General features: G+C 34.6%; 1 protein-coding gene across 1 annotated transcript in view; it reads right to left on the reverse strand.

Moving 5' to 3' along the window:
* Window positions 1-27,105, reverse strand: part of TRPC4 (transient receptor potential cation channel subfamily C member 4) — a 207,908-nt gene that overhangs the window by 44,793 nt on the left and 136,010 nt on the right. The window contains exon 4 of the mRNA XM_049778889.1: window positions 8,497-8,833. Coding sequence (XP_049634846.1) covers window positions 8,497-8,833 — 337 coding nt within the window. The remainder of the gene's footprint in view (window positions 1-8,496; window positions 8,834-27,105) is intronic.

A 27,105-nucleotide genomic window follows, 5' to 3' on the forward strand; every position in this document is an offset into this window, starting at 1 on the left:
TGCTGTCACTATTTAAAGAGAAAAAAAAAAAAACAAAACAAAGAGCAGTCCCCTTTTACTACAGCAATCTTCAAGGGCCTATTATGGTAGCCCAAAAGCTAACTGATACATCTGATCTGGGAAGTCTTAATTTATCACTTGTGCCTTGTTCTGACACCAAATCAATGAAGCTAGAAAAAAAAACATAAACATTTCACCCTGTTGTTGGCATTATTTTCCTTCCTGAAATAATGAAATAGAAAATTAGTCTCTACTCAAACTTCCTGTTCTGCTTAAAGAGAAATCTAAGTTTAGCTAGATCCAGTCAGGAGAAATACACATTCTATTGTACTCATAAAAGGTACTAAGAAAGGGGTCATTCTTAATGTTTGAGCATCAGTCATACTTAAAACTCAAAATATGGGGCCCGGAGAGATAGCACAGCGTTGTTTGCCTTGCAAGCAGCCGATCCAGGACCAAAGGTGGTTGGTTCGAATCCCGGTGTCCCATATGGTCCCCCGTGCCTGCCAGGAGCTATTTCTGAGCAGACAGCCAGGAGTAACCCCTGAGCACCGCTGGGTGTGGCCCAAAAACAAAAACAAAACAAAACAAAACAAAACTCAAAATATAAGGCATCAAGTTACAACTCTCTAAAACAAATCTACAAAAAATTGTGATTATATTCCTTTTTTATGTCTTACTGTGAGACATTAGGATATAGTAATTGCTGTTCCTTTCTCTCTGGCATATAAATTAAGAACACTGGAAAGAAACAACTAAAGAGCCATAAGGCCAGGGGAGCTAAGTTTGGGAGTCAAAGGCAATAAATATAAAACTGAGTTGAGAGTGATCACTTACTACTGCTGTATCATTAAATTTAGTGAGCGATTAGAAAAAAATGCTTCATTTATCTAAGAGCTCCTTTATAAAGCCATTGTAAAATGAACTTGTGGATGTACCTGCGTATATTTGGCATTGTCTGCAAATAATAGTTGGCGTCATATGGATACATGTGCCATTTTTAAAGAGCTACTCTTAATGACATTATGTAAATATATTTGCATGAAATTTACCTTCCAGGGCTGTTAATGACCACTAATGTCAATTAATATCAATCTAATGATTGAAGACTTAAGGAATTTCAGGATTAATGATTCAGGATAGGTGAAGACTCAAAAATCTAAATTTTTTTTTAAAAATGTACACTGATTTTTAGTTAGCATTTTAAGGACTTAACATAACAGTAAATATTAAATAGGCAGTTTGAAGAGACCTAAAACTCCATAAATAATGAATTAGGTCACAATATTTTAATATTTAGAGGAAAAGTAAGAGGAAAAAGTAGAGGAAAAGGAAATACAGGGGCTGGAGAGATAGCATGGAGATAAGGTGTTTGCCTTTCATGCAGAAGGACGGTGGTTCGAATCCCAGCATCCCATAAGGTACCCTGTGCCTGCCGGGGGCGATTTCTGAGCATAGAGCCAGGAGTAACCCTTGAGTGTGCTGCCAGTTTGACCAAAAACCAAAAATAAATAAATAAATAAATAAATAAATAAATAAATAAATAAATAAATAAATAAATAAATAAATAATAAAATAATGGAAATACATATTTTCTAAGTATGTAACAAAGGATACTATAATAATTTTATTTATTTTTCTGAGTGGCAGTTAAGTGCTTCTCAGAGTGCTGGAGACCATGCCCAGTGGTTCATGGTTAACCAGCACAGCTGATCAAGAGTATCATAATCATGTGGTATTAAATGGACCCTGAACTGCTGCAGACCAGCAAGGCCATTCTAAGTGTTTGGGGATCCTCCAGAGCTTGCTACTCCCAAGATTGCTGGTAATGGGAACAAGAGGCCATATGATGCCGGGAACAACCTGAGGCTCAAACGTAAATTCCTGTACTATCTGCATGCTAGTTTTACTGATTTCCTGGTGGTACTTAGGAATCACTCTAGCAGACTTGGGGTGTCTGTCATATGAGATGCCAGGAAAGAGTTGCCTTATGTGCTGTACTCTCTTACCATTGCTATATGCTAGTTTTACATATGGAATATAAAATTGTAGAATTGAGTCCTTTGATAATTAATGAACTGAATAATATAAAAATTAGTCAAGTTTTTATGAAGAGTAGTATCCTGTATATTAAATTTTGATTTAATTGAAAGTTTTCCATGAGAACTAAAGCAAATAGTGTTTAGGGAGTTGAAAAAGCAATAAATAAATATTTATCCAATTATTTTATAAAAAGCATTTGTCAAATCAGTTGCAGTAGATGCTTCATATATATATTTTTAATAAAAATAAGTTAATAATCAAATTTTCCACTACAAAAATTAACACTTTTACACTGAATCTAAACTTTAAACAATTTAAAAAATAATTACATCACTTAAGAAATTATATTCATTTCTGTACATTTTAATGCCCTATACTCATATTAAAATAAACAAACCAATAAAATATTTTAAAATTAATAATGCCCTTGGAAGCAAAAATGTTTTTTGTTTGTTTGTTTTTGCTTTTGGCCACACCCGGTGATGTTCAGGAGTTACTCCTGGCTATGCGCTCAGAAATCGCTCCTGGTTCTGGGGACCATAGGGAACGCCGGGGTAACAAACTGACTCTGCTTCCTGGGCAAAACAAGGCAAACACCCTATCACTGTGCTATCGCTCTGGCCCCCGAAGCAAAATACATTTTAGGTTTACAAGGGAATACATTTCCTTCTTGGAATATATTAGTTCTTTTGGTATTGGACACCATTTAAATATATGTATTTTGTCCTGGGATAGGAATTGCTAGTAGAATGTAAGAGATATAATGTGATAAGTGGGTGATGTTCATGATGTTTGATGTATTAGCAGACATATTAGTCAGGGAGTCCCCCATCAAATGTGCAGTCTAAAAAGTACAAAAAATATTCTTCTAGTAATGTTTAGCATGACTCACACTCTTGCCCTATTTGGTATTTTGTTTTTTGTGTGTATGTGTGCATGTGTGTATGAGTGTGTTATTGGGATCCAATATCAGTTCAAACAAGCTACATGGCTGAAAAACACCTTGACCTGTTTTGCCTATCTTCCCCTGGAACCATCAGAAGTATGTGGTCAAATAATCTCTCAAGGCCTAGAGAATTCACTTTCATGTATTATATTTGTGTTGCATTGTAATTGGTCTTAAAGACTTATACCCACTAAGGAAATAATTTTGTCAGAATACTATATGAATGAATAAAATTTAAATCTACACAAATATTTTAAGATTTATTATGTCAATCTGATAATTATTGATAAAGACGATCATAAGCATCCCCCCCAAAATATTAAGGATTATATGTCATTATGGTAATGATTATTAAAGTAAATCTAAATCGGTGTTCCAATGCTGTTTTGTGGTTTACTATTTTAGTAAGTCAAGATGTAAGAAAACTTTACTAAGGGTGAGAGAGTGGACAAAAACTATTGACTTCTTTCTTATAAATGCAATAAAAAATTGGGGCATTTTAAAATACACGCAATTCAGGATAAGACAGAATGTGAATATATTTTCATATAATTTGATATAAAAGTAATTTAATCTTAATGTTTTTCTATTACATCAAAGAAGAAAACACATATCTATAATAATGGTAGAATACTTATGAGTATTTATTTCTAAGAGTTTATCTAGATGAGATTATGATCACTATATATTTTCTTTTTTTTTTTTTTTTTTTTTTTGGTTTTTGGGCCACACCCGTTTGACGCTCAGGGGTTACTCCTGGCTATGTGCTCAGAAATTGCCCCTGGCTTGGGGGGACCATATGGGACGCCGGGGGATCGAACCGCGGTCCGTTCCTTGGTAGCGCTTACAAGGCAGACACCTTATCTCTAGCGCCACCTTCCCGGCCCCCACTATATATTTTCAATGTTGTAGGCCTTGTTGAAAAATTTGATTTGTTCCTATCAACTATTAAAAGTAGAAAAAAAAGCATAAAAATGAGAGGTTAATTTTTTATATAAAAGGTTAAACAAGAATGTTTTATAGACAACATAAAAATCCCAATTTTATAAATATTTCTATGTATATGGCTATAAATGCACCAGAAACTATTTTTAACTAGAGCTCATCTCATATATCTTTCTACAATGCATATTTTCCTTACTTCACGCTACTCATCTGGATCATAATGCATAAACGTACATAAAATATAATTAAAGTATACTTAATATCAAGCCATTTAAGGTACATTTTTACTTCTCATTCTGATTAAACTAGTTCCAATTTATCAATATGATGACCTTTATTTAAGTTTACTTATTTTGTAAAATTTGCTATCAGTTTCATAATATAATCACTAAGCTTATAAGATAAAGTCTATTTATGTATATTTATCATGTATGCACTTTCTTTGACAGAGGTATAAACTAAGATGCAAATTTATATGTCTCCATTTACTAAGAATGTGTTCTAAAAACAAAAAACTAACAACATTCAAGTTTGGAAATACCTTTAAAACTATCATCAAAAACATATTTTTCTTTTGTATTTTCTCTTGAAACAAATGTCATCTATTTGAAATAAATATGCTTTTACAGTTTAGTTGAAGTCTCATAATACACATTTACAATGCATCTTATATTTAATTTTCTTGTACCTTTTATGTAAAAAGAAATTTTATATGTAACTATTTTACTCATTTTATAGTCTGAATTATGTTTTAAAAAAATCCTGAATAGGAAAAGAACCTAAGTTTAAGGCACAATAGAATGGAGAGACGTAACCAGGAAGCACACCTTTCTTTAATCAAGCACCACTATTACTCTAAAGCAATTATTTGGTCTTTTCAATGAAAATATATTTTTGAACACTTGAAAATCATAGATCTTATTTGATTCATATTTATGTTTGACACACTATTATTTTTGCCTTTTTGTTGTTTAAATGGCAGTCTAAGTTACTCTAAGAAATATGATAAACTCTCCAAAATACAGATATTAAAAGAATTCTAAGTGAATTATCTGTCAGTTATTTTCTGTTGGATAAAACTGTCATAAGAGTACCACAATCATAAGTTTGATTCCTGTATGAGTGTTTTATATTTCTTTGCTTATTATCCATTGCTCATCTTGATAGAAAACATCTATAAAATCTCCCAAGACTGTTTGATCTGTTAGAAGAAGGATAATACATGAAGGAAAAAAGGCAAATTGTTTTAAAAATTCAATGGATCAGGCTACTTTAGGCAAATGTTTCATGGATTGGCTTCAATTCAATACATATGCTTTGCTTTAATGGGAGCAAACAACTGAAAACATACTATTTCTCACTCAACTACATTATCTCTACTCAAAAAAAGGCTCATGTAATAAAAAAGTGGATCATGAAGCACACACATCCAAAAATAGAAATTATGAACAAATTCAGATAATTCTCTCTAGAAAGTAAAATCATCCAGTAATGATTTATAATTAGATTACTAATGGATATTTTATTTTTTGATTTTGTTGAATTGAAATTTTGACCCTCGATTTTTTTTTTTTTTTTTTGGTTTTTGGGCCACACCCGGCAGTGCTCAGGGGTTACTCCTGGCTGTCTGCTCAGAAATAGCTCCTGGCAGGCACGGGGGACCATATGGGACACTGGGATTCGAACCAACCACCTTTGATCCTGGATCGGCTGCTTGCAAGGCAAACAACGCTGTGCTATCTCCCCGGGCCCATTGACCCTCGATTTTTAAGATATATGTATATCTAAAACATCTTCCATTACTTCTAAGGTCATTACTTTCTTCAATAACAAATAAAATGTGATGATATAAAATGTGAAAACTAAAATAAAAAATCAAAGAAAAATAATTCAAAAAGTCTTTGCAGGCTTATTAAGGAAAAAAAGCTAAAACTTAAAATGTAGAGTACTTGTGTCAGTTTCAATAACGGAAAAATATAAACCACCTGTTCTCTCCGCATATGGAGAACTTTAATTTCTTAGGAACTCAGTTCATTGATCTATTCATGACAGAAGTTCCCATTGGAGTTGGGCAAATTTGTCCATTTTTTGTTTAAGTGATATTCATATTTGAAAACAAGAAAGTGATAATCTTATCATATTCCTAATAAAACACTTATCACTCAGTCAGAGATATTGCACATTCAGAATTCATGGTCCTGACTAAAAATAAAATGTATTTGGCATATCCTTTGAAAAAGAATTATCATTTCCTTATACATTGATTTTTTTTTGAGGGGGTCACACTCGGCAGTGCACAGGGGTTATTCCTGGCTCTAAGCTCAGAAATCGCTCCCGGCAGGCTCGGGGGACCATATGGGATGTTAGGATTCAAACCACCATTCTTCTAAGGCCAACACCTTACTGCTGTCCTATCTCTCCGGCTTCATTATACCTTGATTTTTTAAATTAGAGTATTTGAATTTAAAATTTTCAGATAAAATTAACTTATAACTTGAGATATTTTTGCTTGCTAAAATGACAATAATTATTAAATTTATAGTTTAAAATTCAACTATGTTTTGAGTATGACTTCTTCAAATTGACTCAGAAAATTTTGTCATCAATTTTGTAGATAAAAATAGTTGATTGTTTTAATTCTATGACTTGTAAAAGTTTATATTTATTTTTGGGATTACATATATTTCATCTTATATCCCATAACTTTCAGTTTATTATACTCATATCCTTCAAAATGTAAGCATTATAAAGGCTGGGAAATGTTTTTGCAATTATTGCTATATCTGTATGTTTACAATTCTCCAAATCTCTATGTAAATTATTTATTTGCATAAAGGAAAGACTAAAATACTGTATATACCTGTTTATGTTGTATTGATTCTATATAAGAAGTTAATATTTTATTTAAATTGGAACATAGATTTTTAGACATCTATTAGAAAGTATTTGAAAAAGAATTGTAAGATTTTTAAAAAATTATAACATTTTGAAAATTGTTCACCACCAAATTTTCCTTAAGTAATAAATATCAGTAAAGAACTTGTCCTAATGTGAGTTAGGTCATTTAAATGGAGAAAGATAGTTTACATTAAGTATCGATGGCAATGTCATAATAATTTTACTCAAGAAACACAAATATCTAAACTTTTCAGCCAGTTTAAGCAAGATCATACTTTATACACTTCTAACCAATGAGAAAAGACTCTTTTAATGTTCCTTTAAGAAGGTGCTTTATTCTTAATAGAATATAGTATGTAAAATGTATTAAAAAGTTCATTGTTCCTATGAAGTTGTTTTTGTTTCTGTTTGGGATCTACACTGGGCAATACTCAGGGCTTACTCCTAACTCTGTGCTCAGGATTCACTCCTGGCAGTGTTTGGGAAGTCATATGATTTATGATGGTTGGCCACATGTAAGACAAGCATCTTAACCTATTTAGTGTTTCTCTAGCCCTCAGCTTTCTTTATTGTCAGCACCTAGAGTAATTAGAGCTTTAAAATTAAAATGTGGATCCATTTCATATTCTTCTAGTCCTTTTATTTCTTCCCTTTTCTATTTTTTAAACTTTTCAATAATTTTCAGTTTAATTAAATTTATCTTCTGAGATCGTATATCAAGAGACTTACCTCTTACTTTATAATAACTAAATCATTGCATGAACATGGTATTAGAGAGGCTTAAATGATGAGTCAAATTGAGAACAATATGACAATATGATTTCTCAGCAAGTCTCAGCAAGATCAGTAAGAAAATAATAAAATGTATTTTAATTAAGTACAATAGAAAGTATAAAAATATTTTTTCAGTAGACACTTTAAATTTATCTACTAAGATTATTTTGGTGTGTATGTGTATTTATGTGTGTGTTTGTGCCACACCTAGTAGTGCTCAGGGCTTATTCCTAGCTCTGTGCTTAGTGATCACTGTTAGTAAGCTCCTATGACTATACAAGGTGCAGGAGTTCAAATCTGGGTCAGTTGTATACAAGGTAAACACCTAATCCCTGCACTATATTCCAGCCCCTACCATCATTTTCTATTGATACAAAACTTATTTTTTCTTGTGGATATAAAACAACTATAATTGGAGGATATCTAATTTAAATTTCTATTTTAATCTAAAATTTAAAGATGAATTTAAATGGATTCAGAATATAAAGAACCACTAATTTCTGCAGAGTGATTAGATTGTCTTTTGGAAGACATTATCTACTAAGGAAATAAAAGTGTCTAGTATTAGCCAACAACCTAAAAGACTGATATATAAGCAAAAAACAAAACAAAACAAAACAAACCCAGAGAATCATTCCTAGGGTATGAAACTATAAAAATCTGTTTTAGAAAACATCAGGCCATATATAATTTACTGCATTTGAGAGCAGGTCCACAATTGCCTAGAAAAAATATTTACTTGGTTCAGAAAATTAGGTCTGAAACGAAAATAGTCGAAACTGTTTCTAAATATCTCCATGTCCCAAATGGCAACAAATGGACTTTTCTGAACAACAAAATTCCACGGCAGCAACACGTTTTTATTATATTTTCTATAGTAACACATTTACCCAGGACCCACGGTAATATCATCCACTCGACGATGGTTGGTGGTGGACCTTGCCTGTTTAAGTCTGACCTGTCGATGTGCTGAGAGGCAAGCAGTAGCAGGAACAAAAATGTCAAATAGGAGGCTGTGTGGCAGATGAACTTGATAAAAGGCTTTCTGATGAACAGTCCAAGGGGGCTTTTAGGAGCTATAAGGTAGCACACAGAGAAGACAGGGAAAAGTAGTCCTATTATGAAACATGTCACCATCTTCACAGCCCAGTGCCGTCTCCTCCAGCCTGGGAACTCATCGTACCAGCGGGATGCCAGAAGCTGTTGACAATTGGGCTGGGCAACGAACTACATAAAGGGAGGGAAAGAAAGAAAATTGAATTAATGACTCAAATTTATCAGTAAGAGCATAAATTTATCTTTCAATGTAGAGGTCTGTCTTCACCTATATACATATATATATATATATATATGTATATATATATGTATATATATATATATTTCTTTATTTAGGTTTTTGGTTTTTGAGCCACACCTGGCAGCACTCAGTGGTTGCTCCTGCCTCTGAGCTCAGAAATTGCTCCTAGCTCGGGGGACCATATGGGATGCCTGGTAATCAAACCTAGTTCCATTCCAGGTCGGCCATGTGCAAGGTAAATGCCCTACTGCTGTGCTATTGCTCCAGTACGACCACTTAATATTTAAATAAGAGTGAACTATCTTAAATCATTATGTGAGTATTGCCCATTTAGTGCATTAATGCTTAGCGAAAGTCCTGCATTACACTTGGCGAAAAAAAATAGCAATTAGGATATGTATAGATATATTATTTGTGGAATAAATAAACACAAGAATTATAATAAACTTGTTTGTATATAGGCTGCATGAGCTAAAATATATGATTGTTATTTGTTAGTTACTTGTTATTTTAGTTGTTGTGGCATTATAACTTTTATAATTTATAAAATTGTCTCCATTTAACTATTTTATAAGAACTCTTTGCATAAATATAAAATGTAAATATACTCTGAAATAGATAGTGACAATATGAGATGATATTAGTACCATCAGAATGTAAATGATTATGGTTAAATTTTATAAAAATAAATAGTTGGAGCTGGATTGCTAATACAGTAGGTATGGCATTTGCTTTGCTTTCAGCTGGCCCTGGTTTGATCCCTGGCACCATATATGGTCCTCTAATCCAAGAGAGGTCCTTGAGTGTAAAAGTCAAAAGTAAGTCCCTAACATCATTACTTGTAATAGAACAATAACAATAAAATAAAATGAATAAATACAAAGCATAGTATACATTTTTTCTCATAGAAACACATTTTATACACTGGCAACATATTTGTGATATACTGTATATTTTATTTTTAAGAGGAAGATTAAAAATAAAGAAGGAGATAGAAGGTGTTAAGAGTGCAGTAAATGTGGGCTGAGAGTTAGCATGGAGGTAAGGTGTTTGTCTTGCATGCAGAAGGATGGTGGTTCGAATCCTGGCATCCTATATGGTCCCCCGAGCCTGCCAGGAGCAATTTCTGTTCGTAGAGCCAGAAGTAACCGCTGAGCGCTGCCAGGTGTGACTCCCCCCCCCCAAAAAAAAACAAAAACAAAAACAAAAAAGAGTGCAGTAAATGCATTCAGGGTCATAGAACCTACTGATTCCATATTTATTATCTCTTTGAGATTCCTCCTCACTCTCCAAACTCCTGCACAATATCTTTCTCCCTATGACCAACACACAAACATTATATAAACTCAGAGGAAGTTTTCCAGATGGAAAAATCCTAGAATGTTTTTGTTTGGGTCTGGGCAATAAATGAGCAGATTTGTATTTGCAAAGAGAGGTTAAGGAAAGGATGGTAAATGAAGGAAAAATGGGTGTAAAAGAGCATATAGTTGTGAGGTTCATTACCCCAATGCCCTAAGCTTTCTGTTTATGGTCAGACCCACCCACAACTAGGATGGGCGGGGATATCTTGAATAAAGAATAATAGAGTTTGGCTGGAGGGAAGGGAGGAGAGACAGAGACAGAGAGCTGGAGGAGAAGCACCTTAGAAGCTGCTTGGATAAAGCTGAGCATAGAAACCATGTGAAGAAATGTACATAGCAGATAGGACCTAGCTGTCTCCAATAAAACTTTAACTGACCACTTGTGATCATTTCTCCGCCTTTATCCTGCACCTTCAGACCTGTCAGATACAGGTGCTAGGCCCCCCGACAGGACAGGACAGGGAGGCCTCACCCACCATGCATACTCATTATATTTTATATATTAAATAAAACAACATATAGTAAGCCTATATTATGTTTAAAGCAGTGATGTGGTCTTCAAAATTTATCTATGAACTAGTTTTGGAACATAAGTTTTAGAAATTTGAAAACCCCAGGTCTAATGCCTGGATTATGGGCAGCAGTGACACAGGTGAGAAAAGGTTGAAGAACTCTTATATAGATCATTAAAATTCTTGGTCTGGAGGCTGGAGCCATGACACAAGTGGTAAGGCCTCAGCCATACCTGCGCTAGTCTAGGACAGACGCGGGTTTGATACCCCTGCGTCTCCTATGGCCCCTCAAGCTAGGATAGATTTCTTAGCGCAAAGTCAGGGTTAACCCCTGAGTGTCACAAGGTGTGTCCCAAAATTAAAAAAAAATTCCTGGTCTGTTTAAAGGTCCTCACTTTCAAAATATCAAAACCCAAAATGTGTTCCATTAACATTTTATAAACAATTTGTTGTCTAATATTTTTCTACTTTTTAAAAATTTTATGGAATAAACTAATCTTTGGAGGGTCAGAATTTAGCATATAAAATGTTTAACATGACGGACTTCAAGAAACTTGTAGAGGGTCTGGAGGAATAGTGCAGTGACTGAGACTAGCTGCCCTGATGGTGTAAGATCATAGGTTCATGCTTAGTGCCAATACACGCACTGAGCATGATTCTGGCAGCTTTGCTGTTTGTGCTTTTGTCCCTGTCCTCCAGTGTCACAAGCAATTTTTGGATATATTTCAGTCAGGAGTTTGTGAATAGCACTACAAAATGGGCACAGTCCCTGGAACTACCACAACAGGAATTGTGACGTCAGAGTACATCTATATATGAATTATTCTTAGAAGAGTCAAGGGCAACAACATGGCACAAGGAGCAAAAATGGGCACCAAAATCTGAATTATGGGTTCCCAAAAGCATGTGTTTTTTTTAGTACAGTTTAGGTAAGTAAGGTCTAGGAATAATAAACTGTAATTTTTCTAGTCAAAATCACATTAGAATTTGGAATGCCTTGGAATAAAGCATCTTTATTGGCAGTTTTTACTAGAATAAACATTTTATTTTCTAATACATGCATAATTTTATATAAATAAATATATACATTGTGCTTAACTATTTGGAGAAAGTATTGATTTATTATTTATAAGCTAGGGGGGCAGAGAGATAGCATTGGAGGTAAGGCATTTGCCTTTCATGCAGAAGTTCAGTGGTTCAAATCCCGGTATCCCATATGGTCCCCTGTACCTGCCAGGGGTGATTTCTAAGTATAGAGCCAGGAGTAACACCTGATTGCTGCTGGATGTGACCCAAAATCCAAAAAAAAAAAAAAAAAAAAAAGGATTTATAAACTGCCATTGTTGAACACTAGTTTGGCTTTATTTTATAATTAACTTTTTTTGGTCTCAGTTTTGCTTTGGGGTCACACTAGCTTATGTTCAGGGATTACTCCTGGTAGTGCTCAGAGGACAATTCATATACCATATTTTCCCGCGTATAAGACAACCTGGTGTGTAAGACGACCCCATAATTTTGCAGTTAAAGCATAGATTTAGGCCTATATTCGCTGTATCAGACAGAACGTTCCTGTGCTGCATGTGCTGCATGTGTTCCTGTGCTTGTGTACCACAGTGTGCCAATCACAACAAGCAAAGGTTCAAAGGTTATACTATAATAGACTTCCTCTCTGACTCTGGCCAATCTGAGAAGGCTTTTACAGTGTAGATTCGGGACCAGAACATTGTCTACTTTGCATGCATAAAACCCTGCTTGGATTGGCTGAGTTAGAGAGGCGGTCCAAGCAGCCTTGCAGTGATTGGTGCAGGATTAAGTTGGAAAATTCGTTTTGTGGCAATATTCAGACAATTTTCGTTTAGCGGCATATTGAAACATTTTTTTGGGATATACTCGGCTTATAATACAACCCCCGATTTTTGGTTGACATTTTTTGTTTCAAAAGTCGTCTTATACGCCGGAAAATGCGGTATGTGGTGCAGCCGATCAACCCATAGCTGGCTGCATGCAAATTAAGTGTCTTAGATACTATACTGTCACCAGCTTAAACATTTGTTTTGTAATTTTATAAAGTACATAGCTCTGTATATATTCAATTTTATATTAATTAGAGAGACACTAATATTTATACATAGGTCTCGCACAGGCAAGATTATGTAAGCAAAGCAGGAGTGACTCTAATAAAAAAACATAAAATATATATTGTTAGGATACAATAAGATTTATTCCAATCATATCATTGAAATAACTCTAGGCATTTTAAACTCATCATAAATAATTTTATAATAGTTTTACATCACCTTTCCAATATATATTCTCTTAAATGTTTGTACAGTCCCCCATATTGTTGAATATGCTTTTAATTAGATAAGGGGTTTTGGTAGTTATAATAGTTACCAAATTAAGCATTAGAAATTTTATATTTTTAACTCTGTAGTTTCTAAGTATATTAAAATATTTCAAATGTTTCATGTGGTTCCTTCTTTCTTGCTCTTCTTTGATTGCTAAAGCAGGGAAACCATTCACAGAGAGAGAGTTTGTTAAAAAAATGCATGTTTTGGGCTGCAAGTATTATCTCTCCAGAAAAGGAAGGTTGTTGGAGACAGTGTCCCGTCAGAGATCAATTTTTCTGTCTTCTGTCTTTATGCAGCTTTTTTCATCTAAAAGCTGCCTACGTGCAGTTTCTGCTGTGCGTCCTTGAGCTAACAGGAAAGGTATTTTGCAGCTGCAGGATATTCTCTTTGAAGCCCCGGAGAGAAAGTAAACACCCCGATACCATTCCCAGATTTAGGCTACTCCCTTTAGCTTCATTCCGGAGTTAATGGCTATGCTACAAAACTTGCCCCATCACAAACTGCTGATAGTTCCGGGTAGTGAGCTGCAGACCCCACTTTAGGGTCATAGGGCAATCCTTTGAAAGCTGCTGACTTGGGAATGATTGTAAAATTGTCACTCCTTCTCCCTCCCCTCTGGAAGACGATTTACTGCCTTTGTCTCATGGCTTTCACGCCAAAATGTATGATTGACACCGTCTTTTTACCTGCCCATTTCTGCTCCTCTATATAAGAGATGCTGGACCCCAATACAGATTGCCTTAGACCGGTTATATCGCCTGAGGTCATTATTACTAACCTCTCTCAGATTTTTTACAGGTGTGGTTATTCTTCTAACCCAGCCAAATAAAGGTGCGGATGTCCGAGAGCCTCCCAGCCGATTCCCGCTGGCCGGGCCCCCCCCCCCCGGGGGGCTTACAGGACCCCGCAGAAGGTCAGTTTAGCAAAATCAGCAAACACTGTGGCAGAGCACATTTCTGACATGTCGATTGCATTTATCATCAACTGTGTGAGAAAGTCAAATGTTTTGATGCATACTCAGTTGCTCTTGATGAGGGCGCAGATATAACAGACACCGCGCAGCTCACAATTTATGTCCGTGGTGTTGATTGCAATTTTGAATTGACAGAGGAGCTGCTCAGAATAATTCCATTGCATGGCCAGACCACCACTAATGAGATATTTCGGCATCTGTGTGATGCCATTGAGAATGCAGGTTTGCCATGGAAGAGGTTTGATGGAATAATAACCGATAGAGCGCCATCAATGACAGGGAGGAAAAATAGACTGGTGGCATTTGTTCAAAAAAAAAACTTGAAGAGGAGGGTGTAGAGAAGGCCATTGCTCTTCACTGCATTATCCATCAGCAGGCCCTTTGCAGTAAATGCCTGCCATGTGACAATGTAATGTCTGTTGTGAAATGCATCAACCAAATCAGATCCAGGGGCTTAAAGCACAGGAAGTTCCATGCTTTTTTTTTTTAGAGAAAATGGAGTCAGAATATGGAGATGTGGTTTATTTCACCAAGCTATGTTGGCTCAGCAGGGGAAATGTTCTGAAAAGAATTTTTGAGTTGAGAGAAGTGAAAGCCTTCATGGAGAAGGATGTGAATGCCGTTTCCGAGTTGAGTGAGCACAAATAAATCATGGACTTAGCTTTTCTTTTTTTTTTTTTGTTTGTTTGTTCGTTTTTTTTCTGGCCACACCCATTTGATGCTCAGGGGTTACTCCTGGCTAAGTGCCAGAAATTGCCCCTGGCTTTGGGGGGACCATATGGGATGCCGGGGGATCGAACCATGGTCCTTTCTTGGCTAGCGCTTGCAAGGCAAACACCTTACCTCTAGCGCCACCTCACCGGCCCCGGACTTAGCTTTTCTTGTTGACATCACACATAAGCTGAATGTACTAAGCAAGATGTTACAAGGCCCAGGGCAGCTTATCAGTGCTGCCTATGACAACATGAGAACATTCTCCACAAAACTTGTGTTATGGAAATCCCAGCTCTCTCAGACAAACCTTTGCCATTTCCCAGCATGCAAGGCAATTGTGGATGCAGGCATACCATTCAGTGTTGAGAAATATGTTGATGCTATTTTTAAGCCAGAGAAGGAATTTCATCACAGATATGCAGATTTCAAAAAGCATAGAGCTTTTTTCCAAATTGTTGTGGACCCCTTTTCCTTTGATGTGCAAGATGACCCTCCTGTGCTTCAAATGGAGCTCATTGACCTTCAATGCAACTCTGATCTCAAAGCCAAGTTCAGGAAAATTAGTGGAAAAGCAGACATGCATGGGCAATTTTTGAGAGAATTGCCTCCCAGTTTCCCTGAGCTTTTCTGAATATTCAAGCGCACCATGTGCCTTTTTGGGAGCACATATGTTTGTGAAAAGTTATTCTCCACATTGAACTTTCATAAGTCAAAGTACAGGTCTAGACTTAATGATGATCATCTTCAAGCCATACTGAGGGTCTCAACTGCTTCCTCTCTAAAGCCAAATGCAGTTCAGATTTGTGAGAAGAAGCGCTGTCAAGACTCTGACAGCAAGGAATAGGCAAAAGATGCCATGTTCAGAAGAACTGTTCATGATCTTCACTCAATGTTCTATTCATGTTTAGAAGAAATAAGTAAAACTATTAGTAATGACGTTTGAGGACTTTTTTGTGTGTGAAATCCCTTATGCGGCCCTGCCTCACCTGGACTTTGCCTCCTTTGGCCCCCAGGTAAATTGAGTTTGAGACCCATAATGTAGATAATTCTGAAGTACACCCTCAAGAAACGGTTCCTTAAGTCTAGGTCTGAAATCCAAAGATCTTATATACATATATACATATATATATATATGCAAACTTCTCTCTAGGTCTTATTATTCAGAGGGTCTCATTATTATTTTTTGTAAGAGTGAATTTTGTAAGAGTAGATTCTGAGAAAAACCAACTTGTCTACTTTATTGGCTGTTCAGGCAGTTAATAGTTGAATTAATTGGCTGTTGAATTATTATAAAAAGAATAGAAACTTTGGAATTAAATGTATTATAGTGATTATGTAAGACAATTTGAATTCTTTTTAAAAGACTACAGATTTATATACACACTAGGTTTTCCTGGGCTTACTGCTTATTCCTTAGCAATACAAAATATTCTTTCAATAGCTGGATGGATGATTGGTTGTTTTCAGCCCATAATTTGAAAATTATTTTCAAACAATTTTATACTGTATATAGAAAAGGTGAAGGGATATGTGTAGGCAAATAGAAATTCACAGAATTATTTTGTGAATTACCAAATTCCCCCCCCCCCTTTTTGTTTGTTTTTTGGGTCACACCCGGTGCACTCAGGGGTTACTCCTGGCTCTATGCTTGAAATCACTCCTGGCAGGCTCAGGGGACCATATGGGATGCCAGGATTTGAATCACTGACCTTCTGCTTGCAAGGCAAATGCTTCACCTCCATGGTATCTTTCCTGCCCCCCAAATTTCCCTTCTTTTACATTAGCTCCTAACTTCTGTAATTGTTGACAATGAACTTCCTGAGCTTTTTCTTATTTGCCAGATCTCAGGTGATGTTCCCAAAGCTTAGGAATTATTAACACAATTCCTCTGGCTTGCTGAAGCACAGATCCAAGAAAACTAGCCAGACCTTCTTCAGTCATTGACCATTTTCAATTGCACTTTACCTAGTTAATGAACTAGCAGAATTTGGCATCATGGAGTCAAATATAGCTAAGTTGCAAAGAGATGTTTTATTATTAAGAATTTGATCAATATATCTCCTGAGAATTCAAATATGTTAGAGTAATCATGTAAATGTTAGGTAACAATACTGACCTTTTATGACTTATAAAAAAACATCATCTGGAGTAAGAGAGATTATAGCCAACTTTAGATACTCAGGGAATATTTGAGAAAAGGATCATGATTAAGTCTCAAATAGGTCGAATTTTGATAGGCACAGCTAGTAGGTGAATGTGTTACCATTTAGAGTTTGAGAATTATCATATTAAGTGTACAGAGGTGCTGAAAGATTTTACAATCAATGTTTGATATACTGGAGCACAAAGTAAGTTCATTCTTATTTGGGATATAAAGAAAATGTTTTGTTTTTTTTTTTGGTTCTTTTGGGCCACACCCGGTAACGCTCAGGGGTTACTCCTGGCTATGCGCTCAGAAGTCGCTCCTGGCTTGGGGGACCATATGGGACGCCGGGGGATCGAACCGCGGTCCGTCTCCTAGGCTAGCGCAGGTAAGGCAGGCACCTTACCTCCAGCGCCACCGCCCGGCCCCTAAAGAAAATGTTTATAGAGAAAATGCTTTAGTCTGATTCCTTGTTGCTTAAAATGTAGGCTTAAACTAGCAACAATGTAAATATACATTCAAATGTTCTAGTTCCTGGAAGAGAGGAAGGAATGGAAAAACAAAAAGAGTAAAGAGGCATATCAAGAAGAAGAAGGGAGGAAGAGAGAAGGAGAGAGAGAGAGAAATTTGTTGAGTTAGAGGAAGTTGAGTTAGCTATCACTGTTATTAGTATATGAGTTGTTGATAATGGGAAGTAACCAAAGAGAAATAGTTCTTAAAGTTGACTCACCAAAGTATCACCTATAGAGGCTTAAAAACATTTTTCTGGGACAGAGATATAGTAGTACAATGAGTAGGGCATTTGCCTTCAAGGTAGCTAATCCTCGTTTGATTCCTGTAAAGAGTAAAGCCTGAGCACAGTCAAGTAAGCCTCACACATTTCCTACCCCAAATAGAATCTTTGCTAAGCCATTATTCAAATATTTCTGTTTGACCCTAAATTTTTCATTTTTCAATTCCCAATTTGAATTCCTTGCTTGCACTAATATTTTGATCCAGATATACTTTTTTTTTTTCAGCTGCACCCATTTGATGCTCAGGGGTTACTCCTGGCTATGTGCTCAGAAATCGCTCCTGGCTTGGGGTGGGGGACCATATGGGACACCCGGGATCAAACCACCATCCATCCCAGGCTAACACTTGCAAGGCAGATGCCTTACCTCTAGTGCCACTGCTCTGACCCCCAGAGGATACTTTTTAAGAATTTACATAAAACTTCTTGAGTGATGTAAGAAAATCTTCTCGTTTTTCTACTCTTTCTTAATCTTTACAGTTTATTTTCCCTATTCAAAATCATTAATCTTATTGAAATTCTGAACATGTAATTTGGTTGAATGAATATGTATTTTAAAAGAGCTGCATAGAAATAGCTTATCTCAGATACTCAATGAGGCGGATCAATATTAATAACTAAGAACAGCTGAGCACAGTGCATTGGCAGCCAAATGAAGAGAACTGACTAATTCACAGCATAGGCAAGAGTGCCAAAATGTGTCAAACTCATTATGAACAGGCTGAGAAGAATGAATACAAGACACAAGTAGGTAATATGTACTCAACGCAAGTAGGGTCTTTTGGACACAAACGAGGAATGGGAATAATTTTAATTACTTAATAAAACCTATTTTTTGAGGGTAGGGGAAGAAGGTGGGGGTTAGAACCATACTTAATGCTGCTCAATAATTATTCTGGGTTTATGCAAAGGGTTCACTACTGATGGTGATTGGATGGCCAAATGTGGTATCAGGGATATAACTAATGTCTGCTGTGTATAAGGCATTTCCTCAATCCCTGCACTGTCTCTTATGCTCACTGAGAAGTCTTTACCTTTTACATCAGATTCTACCTTTATTATGACACTAAAGTGATGCAAAGAATATTGTGCACTTATGATAAACCTATATATTGTAAGGATTAAAAGTATAAAAGCCTTCAGAATAGGTTACTGAGACTAGAATACTAGATCATCTGCTTTCTGTTGTGTGTATCAATAAATTGTTAAATTTAAACATACCTGTTTCCTGATCTTTCTAAAGAGGAACATAGAAATGTTAATGTAAAGTTATTTTAAAATGTATTTCCATAATAAATAATTAATTATAAATGGCTATTATATAATATATGCTTAATAGTATTAAATATTAAAATATTTCACACACATATTTCTCAATAAAAACATTATGTATGTATGTACATATTCATCATAAATATATTTAAACATATTTACTTATAGCCTTATGCATATGTATATAAAATCACTTTCAATATATTATGATTGTTATAAATATTAGTTTATTATATTATATTCTTTTACATCCTTATATAACCAAATTTAGTTAATACACTGGACTGTCAGAAAATGGTGACTCACTGTAAATACTTTTGTTCAGAAGATAAAAATTAAAGCACACTAAAAGACTTCATTATTATGTATACCATATTATGTATTCATATTATGTATACCATAATATCTACAATACATGTATATATAGTGTATATACAATATTCGTAATTTACAATAAAACCTGAGCTTTTATTAGTCATTCAAAAGTAAAAGATTAAAATGTCTATTACTTTGGAATGCACTGACTAATTGGATTGAAATTAGACTAAGAAATAAATTTTAGGAGCCAGCAAAGTGGCGCTAGAGGTAAGGTGTCTGCCTTGCAAGCGCTAGCCAAGGAAGGACCGTGGTTCGATTCCCTGGTGTCCTATATGGTCCCCCCAAGCCAGGGGCAATTTCTGAGCGCTTAGCCAGGAGCAACCCCTGAGGATCAAATGGGTGCGGTTCGAAAAAATAAACAAAACAAAACAAAACAAAAAGAAATAAACTTTAATTTTTGCTCTCTGCAGACTATACTGGCTAACAAACTGCAGTTTTTAAAAATTCAAAGAATTTCCTAGTGACCAGTTAGCTTGATAGATTTAACAGGACATATATGTCAATTTTTAGTTTGTAGTTTATGATCCAAAGAAATAGCTCAAAACACATTACTAGTGCATCATGACTGATTTCAATATATGCAGAAGCAAAGGTGACACTAAACTGCACCTGATAGTTTTGATGTGGTAGGGGCAGTTTTAAATTCCATAATCATTTATAGATCTCAATTCAAAATTGACTTGACAACTGACTGAAATAATTAGTGGCCAAGTAATAGGAAGTGGAAAATGTAGAGGCAAAGGAAATAAAATGGAAGGTGATAAACGCAACACTTAATGTAATTGAAAGTTGGAGAACAAATAATTTGATTTTTATAGAGTCAAATTATATTGCTATCTCCTGAAAATTACCAAATTGAGAAATGATTACAAATTTTACATCCATTCACCAAATAGCATTATTGATATTCTACATAAAAATATTTATTAAATTTTAGTAGAAAGTAAATTTAAAAATGCCTGTCATTCTAAAGTAGCCACCTCATGTTTTCTAAAAAATGAACATTGATGTGAAGGCAGAAAAGTTGGTAGTTTTGAAGAAACCAACATTAACTATTAAATCATGCTGATAAATAATAGATGTGAATGAATAATGTTAAATAGAGAAGGGACTAATTCTTGTTTCTGGTCAGTCTGATGGATTGTTTCTCCAATCTAATACTTCTTACACAGTTTCCTGGGTAGGTTCCTAATGAGTTCAAAGACCTGCTTTGTGATCTTCCAATAAGAAAATAAGACAGAAATGAAAAAGACACAATGGAATGTATATAAGTTGTTCATGAGAGGAAAGGACAGAATTACTTTTTTATATCCTATTTTTTTTGGACCACACCCGGTAATGCTCAGGGGTTACTCCTGGCTATGCGCTCAGAAGTTGCTCCTGACTTGGGGGACCATATGGGACACCAGGGGATCGAACCGCAGTCCATCCAAGGCTAGCGCAGGCAAGGCAGGCACCTTACCTCTAGCACCACCGCCCGGCCCCTTATATCCTCTTTTTATACAATATCAAGACCAAGTACTTTCTGAAGAATTAAATTATACAATATTCTGTAAAATTGATTAATTTTTCTTCTCTAAAAAGTAAGTTTGATTTTCAAATAATGTATTCTCTCTTTCTCTCTTCCACTTCATACGTATAAATAAGTTAAAGAGTTAAACTTGTTTAGGATATATTAGCTCCAATAAACGAACTTTTTAACTTCAGACTCAAGGTCAAGAATAAGATAATTTTCTTTTATTCTTTCTAATCTCTTTTCTTCCCACTGAACTCCTTTTTGAGTTCCTGCCAACACCTTCTAAACTTGGCTAACACATTTCCTAGTCTGAAAAAAATGGGTTAGATTTTAAGAATCTCAATATGAATGTTGTTATAAAATTAACTAGTCTGAATAGGATATTGAAAAAACTGTGTTTGGGAAATAGCATCATCACACAGTAACTCTGCAATAGTTCTCTTCTCCAATGGTATGACAATGGGGTAGCTGAGGAGAAACAGCACATGACAAAAAACATGGAAAAAATAATTCACAAAACTGCAAGTCTTTGACATCACAGTCTGAAAACGGGGAAGAACAAAAAAAAGTGTCTGTTAAGAAAAGATTATTCTTTGGCTATGTTTTTCATTCTTTCACCCTCTAAGTGTTGTGGTAGCATTTTAAAAATATGTATTGCTTACCCTAAATTAGTCCTTTTCTCTGATTGCTCTGTGCTATCTCTAAACTAGGTGTTCAGTTTATCATGAGGAGTATTGAATTGGGTTTCCTATTTCCTTTAGGCTTTAGAAACTACTGTTTCTCTTTTTATTTCTCTTTGTTATTGCTTAGCTGACCTGGAGTTGGGAGTGGGTATTATAACACAGACTGGTATTTATAAAGAGTGACACATCTCATTTTAGCATTGACATATGCAGCTGTGGTATACTTTAATTGTGGTTCTCACATAGTTGGAGTGCTAGGGACACAGATAGCAGAGCTGCCAGAACAATGCTCAGCACATGCAGGTTTTTTCAGCAATAAAATTCTTAGCATCATGATTGCAAAGAAGGCTTTTTGGCCACTGAACCAACCCAACTACTACCTCCTTTTTAAAACAACTTATGATGTGTTTTAAAAATCAAAGGGTGTGTTTTTTTCTTTCTCTGATAATCATTTTTAAGGTTTTCACTTTACCTAAGTAGAACGAAGAGTTAATTTGTTCACTTCTTGGTCTATGTAACTTTACGACAGCTTCTGAACCTACAGCACATCTTGGTGTAAAATGACAGATTCAGAAATACTTGCGAAGAATGACTTAAAAATAAGGAGTAATCTATTATATGGGAGAAAACTTGGACTTCAATTGTGAATATAAATTCTTCATAGAATTTTAAGATAAATCTCAAAGTTTATCTGAGTGCAGTTAAAATTTTCACCAATATTTTCTAAACCAAGCTACTATTATCTTTGTAAATACTGAACAGTTTTATACATATCTCAATATGTTCTCTGAGGTTCAATTAAAATATATATGATTATAATATAAATTCTCTAAGATTGACAAAGTAATGTATCACAAAGTAGTTGCCTTTAAATATGGGAAACAATGGTCAGAGTGATAATGCAGTGGGTAGGGCCTTGCCTGTGGCTTACCCAGGTTTGATCCTTGGTACTATATGTGAGCCTTGAAATCATGTCACTGTTTCCAAAATTCAGCATATTCCAAATTTCATTTAACTTAATTAAAATATTCTGTAATAAAAATTTTTCTGTAATAATTTATTTGTAAATTAAGATTGTCTTCAAAGTGCTATAAGAGCTATGCTTAAATACAATATGTGATGCATATCAATTTTCATAGTTTTACAGTTAAGCTGCATTCATTTAAAAAAATTATATAACCACCTCAGTCTACATATTCTATTTCCATTAAATGTTATATTACTGCCCAGTATCCAATCCATCTATCACCCATACAACCATACCACAATATGTACACTCAAATAGTATAATGCAGTTTTATGTAGTGTAATCCAACAACTCATTCATTTTGCTAATCCTGTATTATGCAAAATCTAGTTTTTCAGCAGCAGAGAATTATGATTGAATATTGAAAATAGCTTATATTTAACTAGGAATTAATGGTGTGATTATGAGATGAAGACAATTCAGATAAATGTTTGCCAATCGAGCGCCCTTTAAGCTTTTATTTGCATTAAGAAAAGACATGTATGTAATCAAGGTGTTTAAATAAAAAAAAATTCATTGTTTCAATCCTGTGAACCCAAATACTAAAATGCTAAGTGGTCAACTATTAAAGGGCAAGTTATGAAGAAGAAAAAAAAAAAAAAAAAGAAAAGACAAATGGTGCTATGATACATTTAGTTCCTAGGTGTTAAGGAGCTATGCTTTTTCACCCACAACTCAACTAATTCAAAAGCTCCTGTCCTTGATTTGCTAGAGTTGCATGATACAGATAGACTTAAGAAGGTAAAAGAGGGGCTGGAGAGATAGCATGGAGGTAGAGCGTTTGCCTTGTATAGAGAAGGACGGTGGTTTGAATTCCATCATTCCATATGGTCCCGTGCCTGCCAAGAGCGATTTCTGAGCGTAGAGCGAGGATGAACTCCTGAGCGCTGCCGGGTGTGACCCAACCCCCCAACCCCCCAAAAAAAGAAGGAAAAAGAGCAAGAAGCAGGCCTCATATTCTCGATATTCTTTCTGGCCTAAAATAGGTCAATTCTTGATTCAAAGATAAAATAGCTTCATTTTTAGAAATCATGAAGAAAAGTACACAGAATTCCTCTTTCTAAAATGTTGATACCTTGACTTTCAGAAAAAAATAAAAATTATGAGAATGTTTAAAGAAACTAAGAATTTCTTAGTAAATTCTTCTCTTGTGGTGGAAAGTCCATTTGATGATCTGCAGAAACTGTCTGCTTCATGTCAACTAGACATATTCTTCCCAACTTCTAGTAGCTATTTAGCCACCTACAAACATTTATATTAAACTTTTGGTACATAATACTTAATAAAAAGTTCAGTCAAAATATTTACTTAAATTTATTGTCGAGACTATTTTATCTTACCCAAAATGTTGAAAGCTGAAGAAATTTTAACTTTTTTCTCATAATTTTAGTAAGAATATAATGACTCTTTTGAAAACTTCTTTCGACATTAATTTCTTAATTTCAAAAGGATTTGAAAATTGTAGAGAGAAAAAATAGTTCCTATCTATTCCCAGAATAGAAATACTCTGAATACATTTTAACAATATGATTATTTGTGCTGAAACTCCTGAATTCTAGTGCATGATTTATTATTAGTTGACAGTGAAAAGTGAAATTCTCAAAGTGAAAAATAAACATTTTTCTTCCTCCACATAAATAAGTGCTATCTAAAAATTTGATGCTATCTAAAATGACTAGTTACATTTTCATGACAAATTTAGGATTGATATATGTAACTGACATATTCTTGCCACTTCATTTTCACCACAACAATCTTTTGTCATGTCTGTACAAGTTACAAAACTTCCTTGAGAAGAAAATGTCCTTCTTTTACTAGAGGTTAATCCAAGACAAAATTTTCCATCCTAGGATATTGCTAGAGGCAGATAAATATAAGTAGTTGGGAGGGGTAGATTATCATAGTGTCATTGCAGTATAAGAGTAAGGAGAAAGTCAAATATTTAAATAATATGAATATTTTTAGTTGGCTAAAATATACGGACCCTGAAATTTCACTCAATCTAAAGATAATGGATGATATTTTCTGTTACTAATTATTGTGAACATCCAGATATTTTCTTAAAATTTAGAATTTTTAACTTTAAAAAATTTAAAATTTTTGAGGGGTGAGGACACCTAGAGATATTCAATGGACACAGAAATCACTATTAATAGGTTCAGGGGAGCATATGAGATGCAGAAATTAAACTCAGGTTTGCTGCTTTACAGGGCTAGAGCACAACAAGCTGTAAGAAAATCCAGATTTAGGGAAATTTAAAACATTTGATGGAGCATTTACACTGGCAAGCAAAAATAAATGTAAAGCACAAATATTTTTGTTCTTATGAAGTGTAAAAAGTAGTATTTAATAATACTATTGGTATTTTATAGTCAGTATGGAGTTTCTAATCATATGCAAAGTCAAAATTTTGAATACAGCACAAATATACAACAATAGAGAAAGAAGTTACAACCTCTTTCCACATTTACATTTCTTCTCTGCATACATAGATTCTAAGTATTAGGAAAGTTATATACATTGAACACTTCTTAACCTTATCATTAACCTTCAAATCACCACTCCATTTTTCATCAGCATTCTTTTTATTTATTATTTAAAGAAATGTGGTTTACAATGATAATTATAGTTTAGTTTTGGGTATACTTATTTTAACACCAATCACATTTCCAGTGTCAACTACTATCATTATTGGTCTCATACTCCATCATTCCTCACCCCACCTCACCTTTTGCCTGTCACCTTGACAGGCTTTGAAACAATTGATAGTTGCAATTTAGATATCATGCTTTCATTGCTGTTGTGTCTATGTTTTGGATGTATAGATATACTACTTTTTCATAGCACCTACACAATTGAAACCTCAACTCATTACTCCATTACATTCCTTTCTCATATTCCTTCCTGCCTTCATTTGATTAATTCTCTGTCTTATCCTCCTTAAGCTATGGAGTCAACGATGATTTTAGTATCCCTCCTTACTGTAACAATCACATTGCCTCATCCAGTTATTCTATATATCAGAGATAAATGAGATCACTCTGTATTTGTCTTGCTTCTTCTTGCTTTCTTCTCTCAATACAATATTTTCCAATGGGTAACAACAAATAGCTTGATTTCATCATTTCTTGCAATTGCATACTATCCATTGTATATATATATCATATCTCATAATACATTTACCTGTTTTGGTACATCTGGATTGATTCCATAGCTTAACTATGTTATTCAATGCATCAAATAATAATGGTATGCACACAACATTTTGAATGAGTATTTAAAAATACTAGAGAGAGATACTCAAAAGTAAAATTGCTGCATCATATGGTAACTCAATTCTCAGTTTATTAAAGACCCTCCATACTGTTTTCCACAGTGTTCAATCCAACCAGACAGCATTCATATGCCAACAGTGGATTAGTTTCTTTTTCACCACTTCCATTAAAAGCACAGAAAATGCTTACTTTCTTGATATATGTCATTCTCACGGGTATGGGATTATATCTCATTTTTGTTTTGGTTTGGATTTTCCTAATGATACACTTTGAATTGACTTTTATGTAAGGTGTGATATATGAAATGAGCTTTAATTTCAGAGCATAGTCATTCAGTTTTCCAAGCATCATTTGTTGAAGAGGCTATCTTTGATCAGTTTTATGTTCTCAGATTCTTTATCAAAATTTAAATGCCTATATATAATTTTTCTTTTAGTTAATTGATTCTGAGCCATTAATATATCTTTATTAGGTATCTTTATCCCAGTATTGCTCATGTTAATTTTATGATATAGCTACAAACTAGGTAATGGGAAACCTCATTTTTTATTTTTCAATATGTTTTGCACTGTTTACGGTCTCATCTGATTCCATACAAACTTATTATTTTGTTTTCTAGGGTTTTGAATAATGTTCTCTGAATTTAGTTGGGATTGCATTGAATTTATGTAAGAGTCTGTGTAGGATGGTCATTTTAACCATCCCTTTATTTGTTTTTCTTGCCTGATTACTGCAGTAAGAACTTCTAATACTATATTTAACAAAAGTGGAGACACTGGATATACTTGCCTTGTGCCTAAATATCAGAGCAATGCTTTCTGTTTTAACACCATTAAGAATGATACTGGCTGTGGGTTTGTTATAGATGGTGTGACAATCTCGAGGCAAATTCCATCCATCCCTATTCTGTTCAGGATTTTTATCATGAACGAATATTGTATATTGTCAAATGTTTTCTCTGCATCAATAAACAACAACGTGGTTCGTATCTTTACTTATATTAATATAGTATATTCTATTGCTTGATTTTAGTAGATTGAACCAATCTTGGTATGAATCCCATAAATTGCAATTTATGGATTTTTGGGGTATATTGTTGGATTTGGTTAGCTAAGATATTTTTGTTGTTGTTTTGCGCTATACCCAGTGATGCTCAGGAGTACTTTGGGCTATGTGCTCAGAAATCACTCCTGGTTTGGGGGAC

Source organism: Suncus etruscus, chromosome 8, assembly GCF_024139225.1.
Source record: "Suncus etruscus isolate mSunEtr1 chromosome 8, mSunEtr1.pri.cur, whole genome shotgun sequence".
In the NCBI taxonomy this organism is placed as follows: Eukaryota; Metazoa; Chordata; class Mammalia; order Eulipotyphla; family Soricidae; genus Suncus; species Suncus etruscus.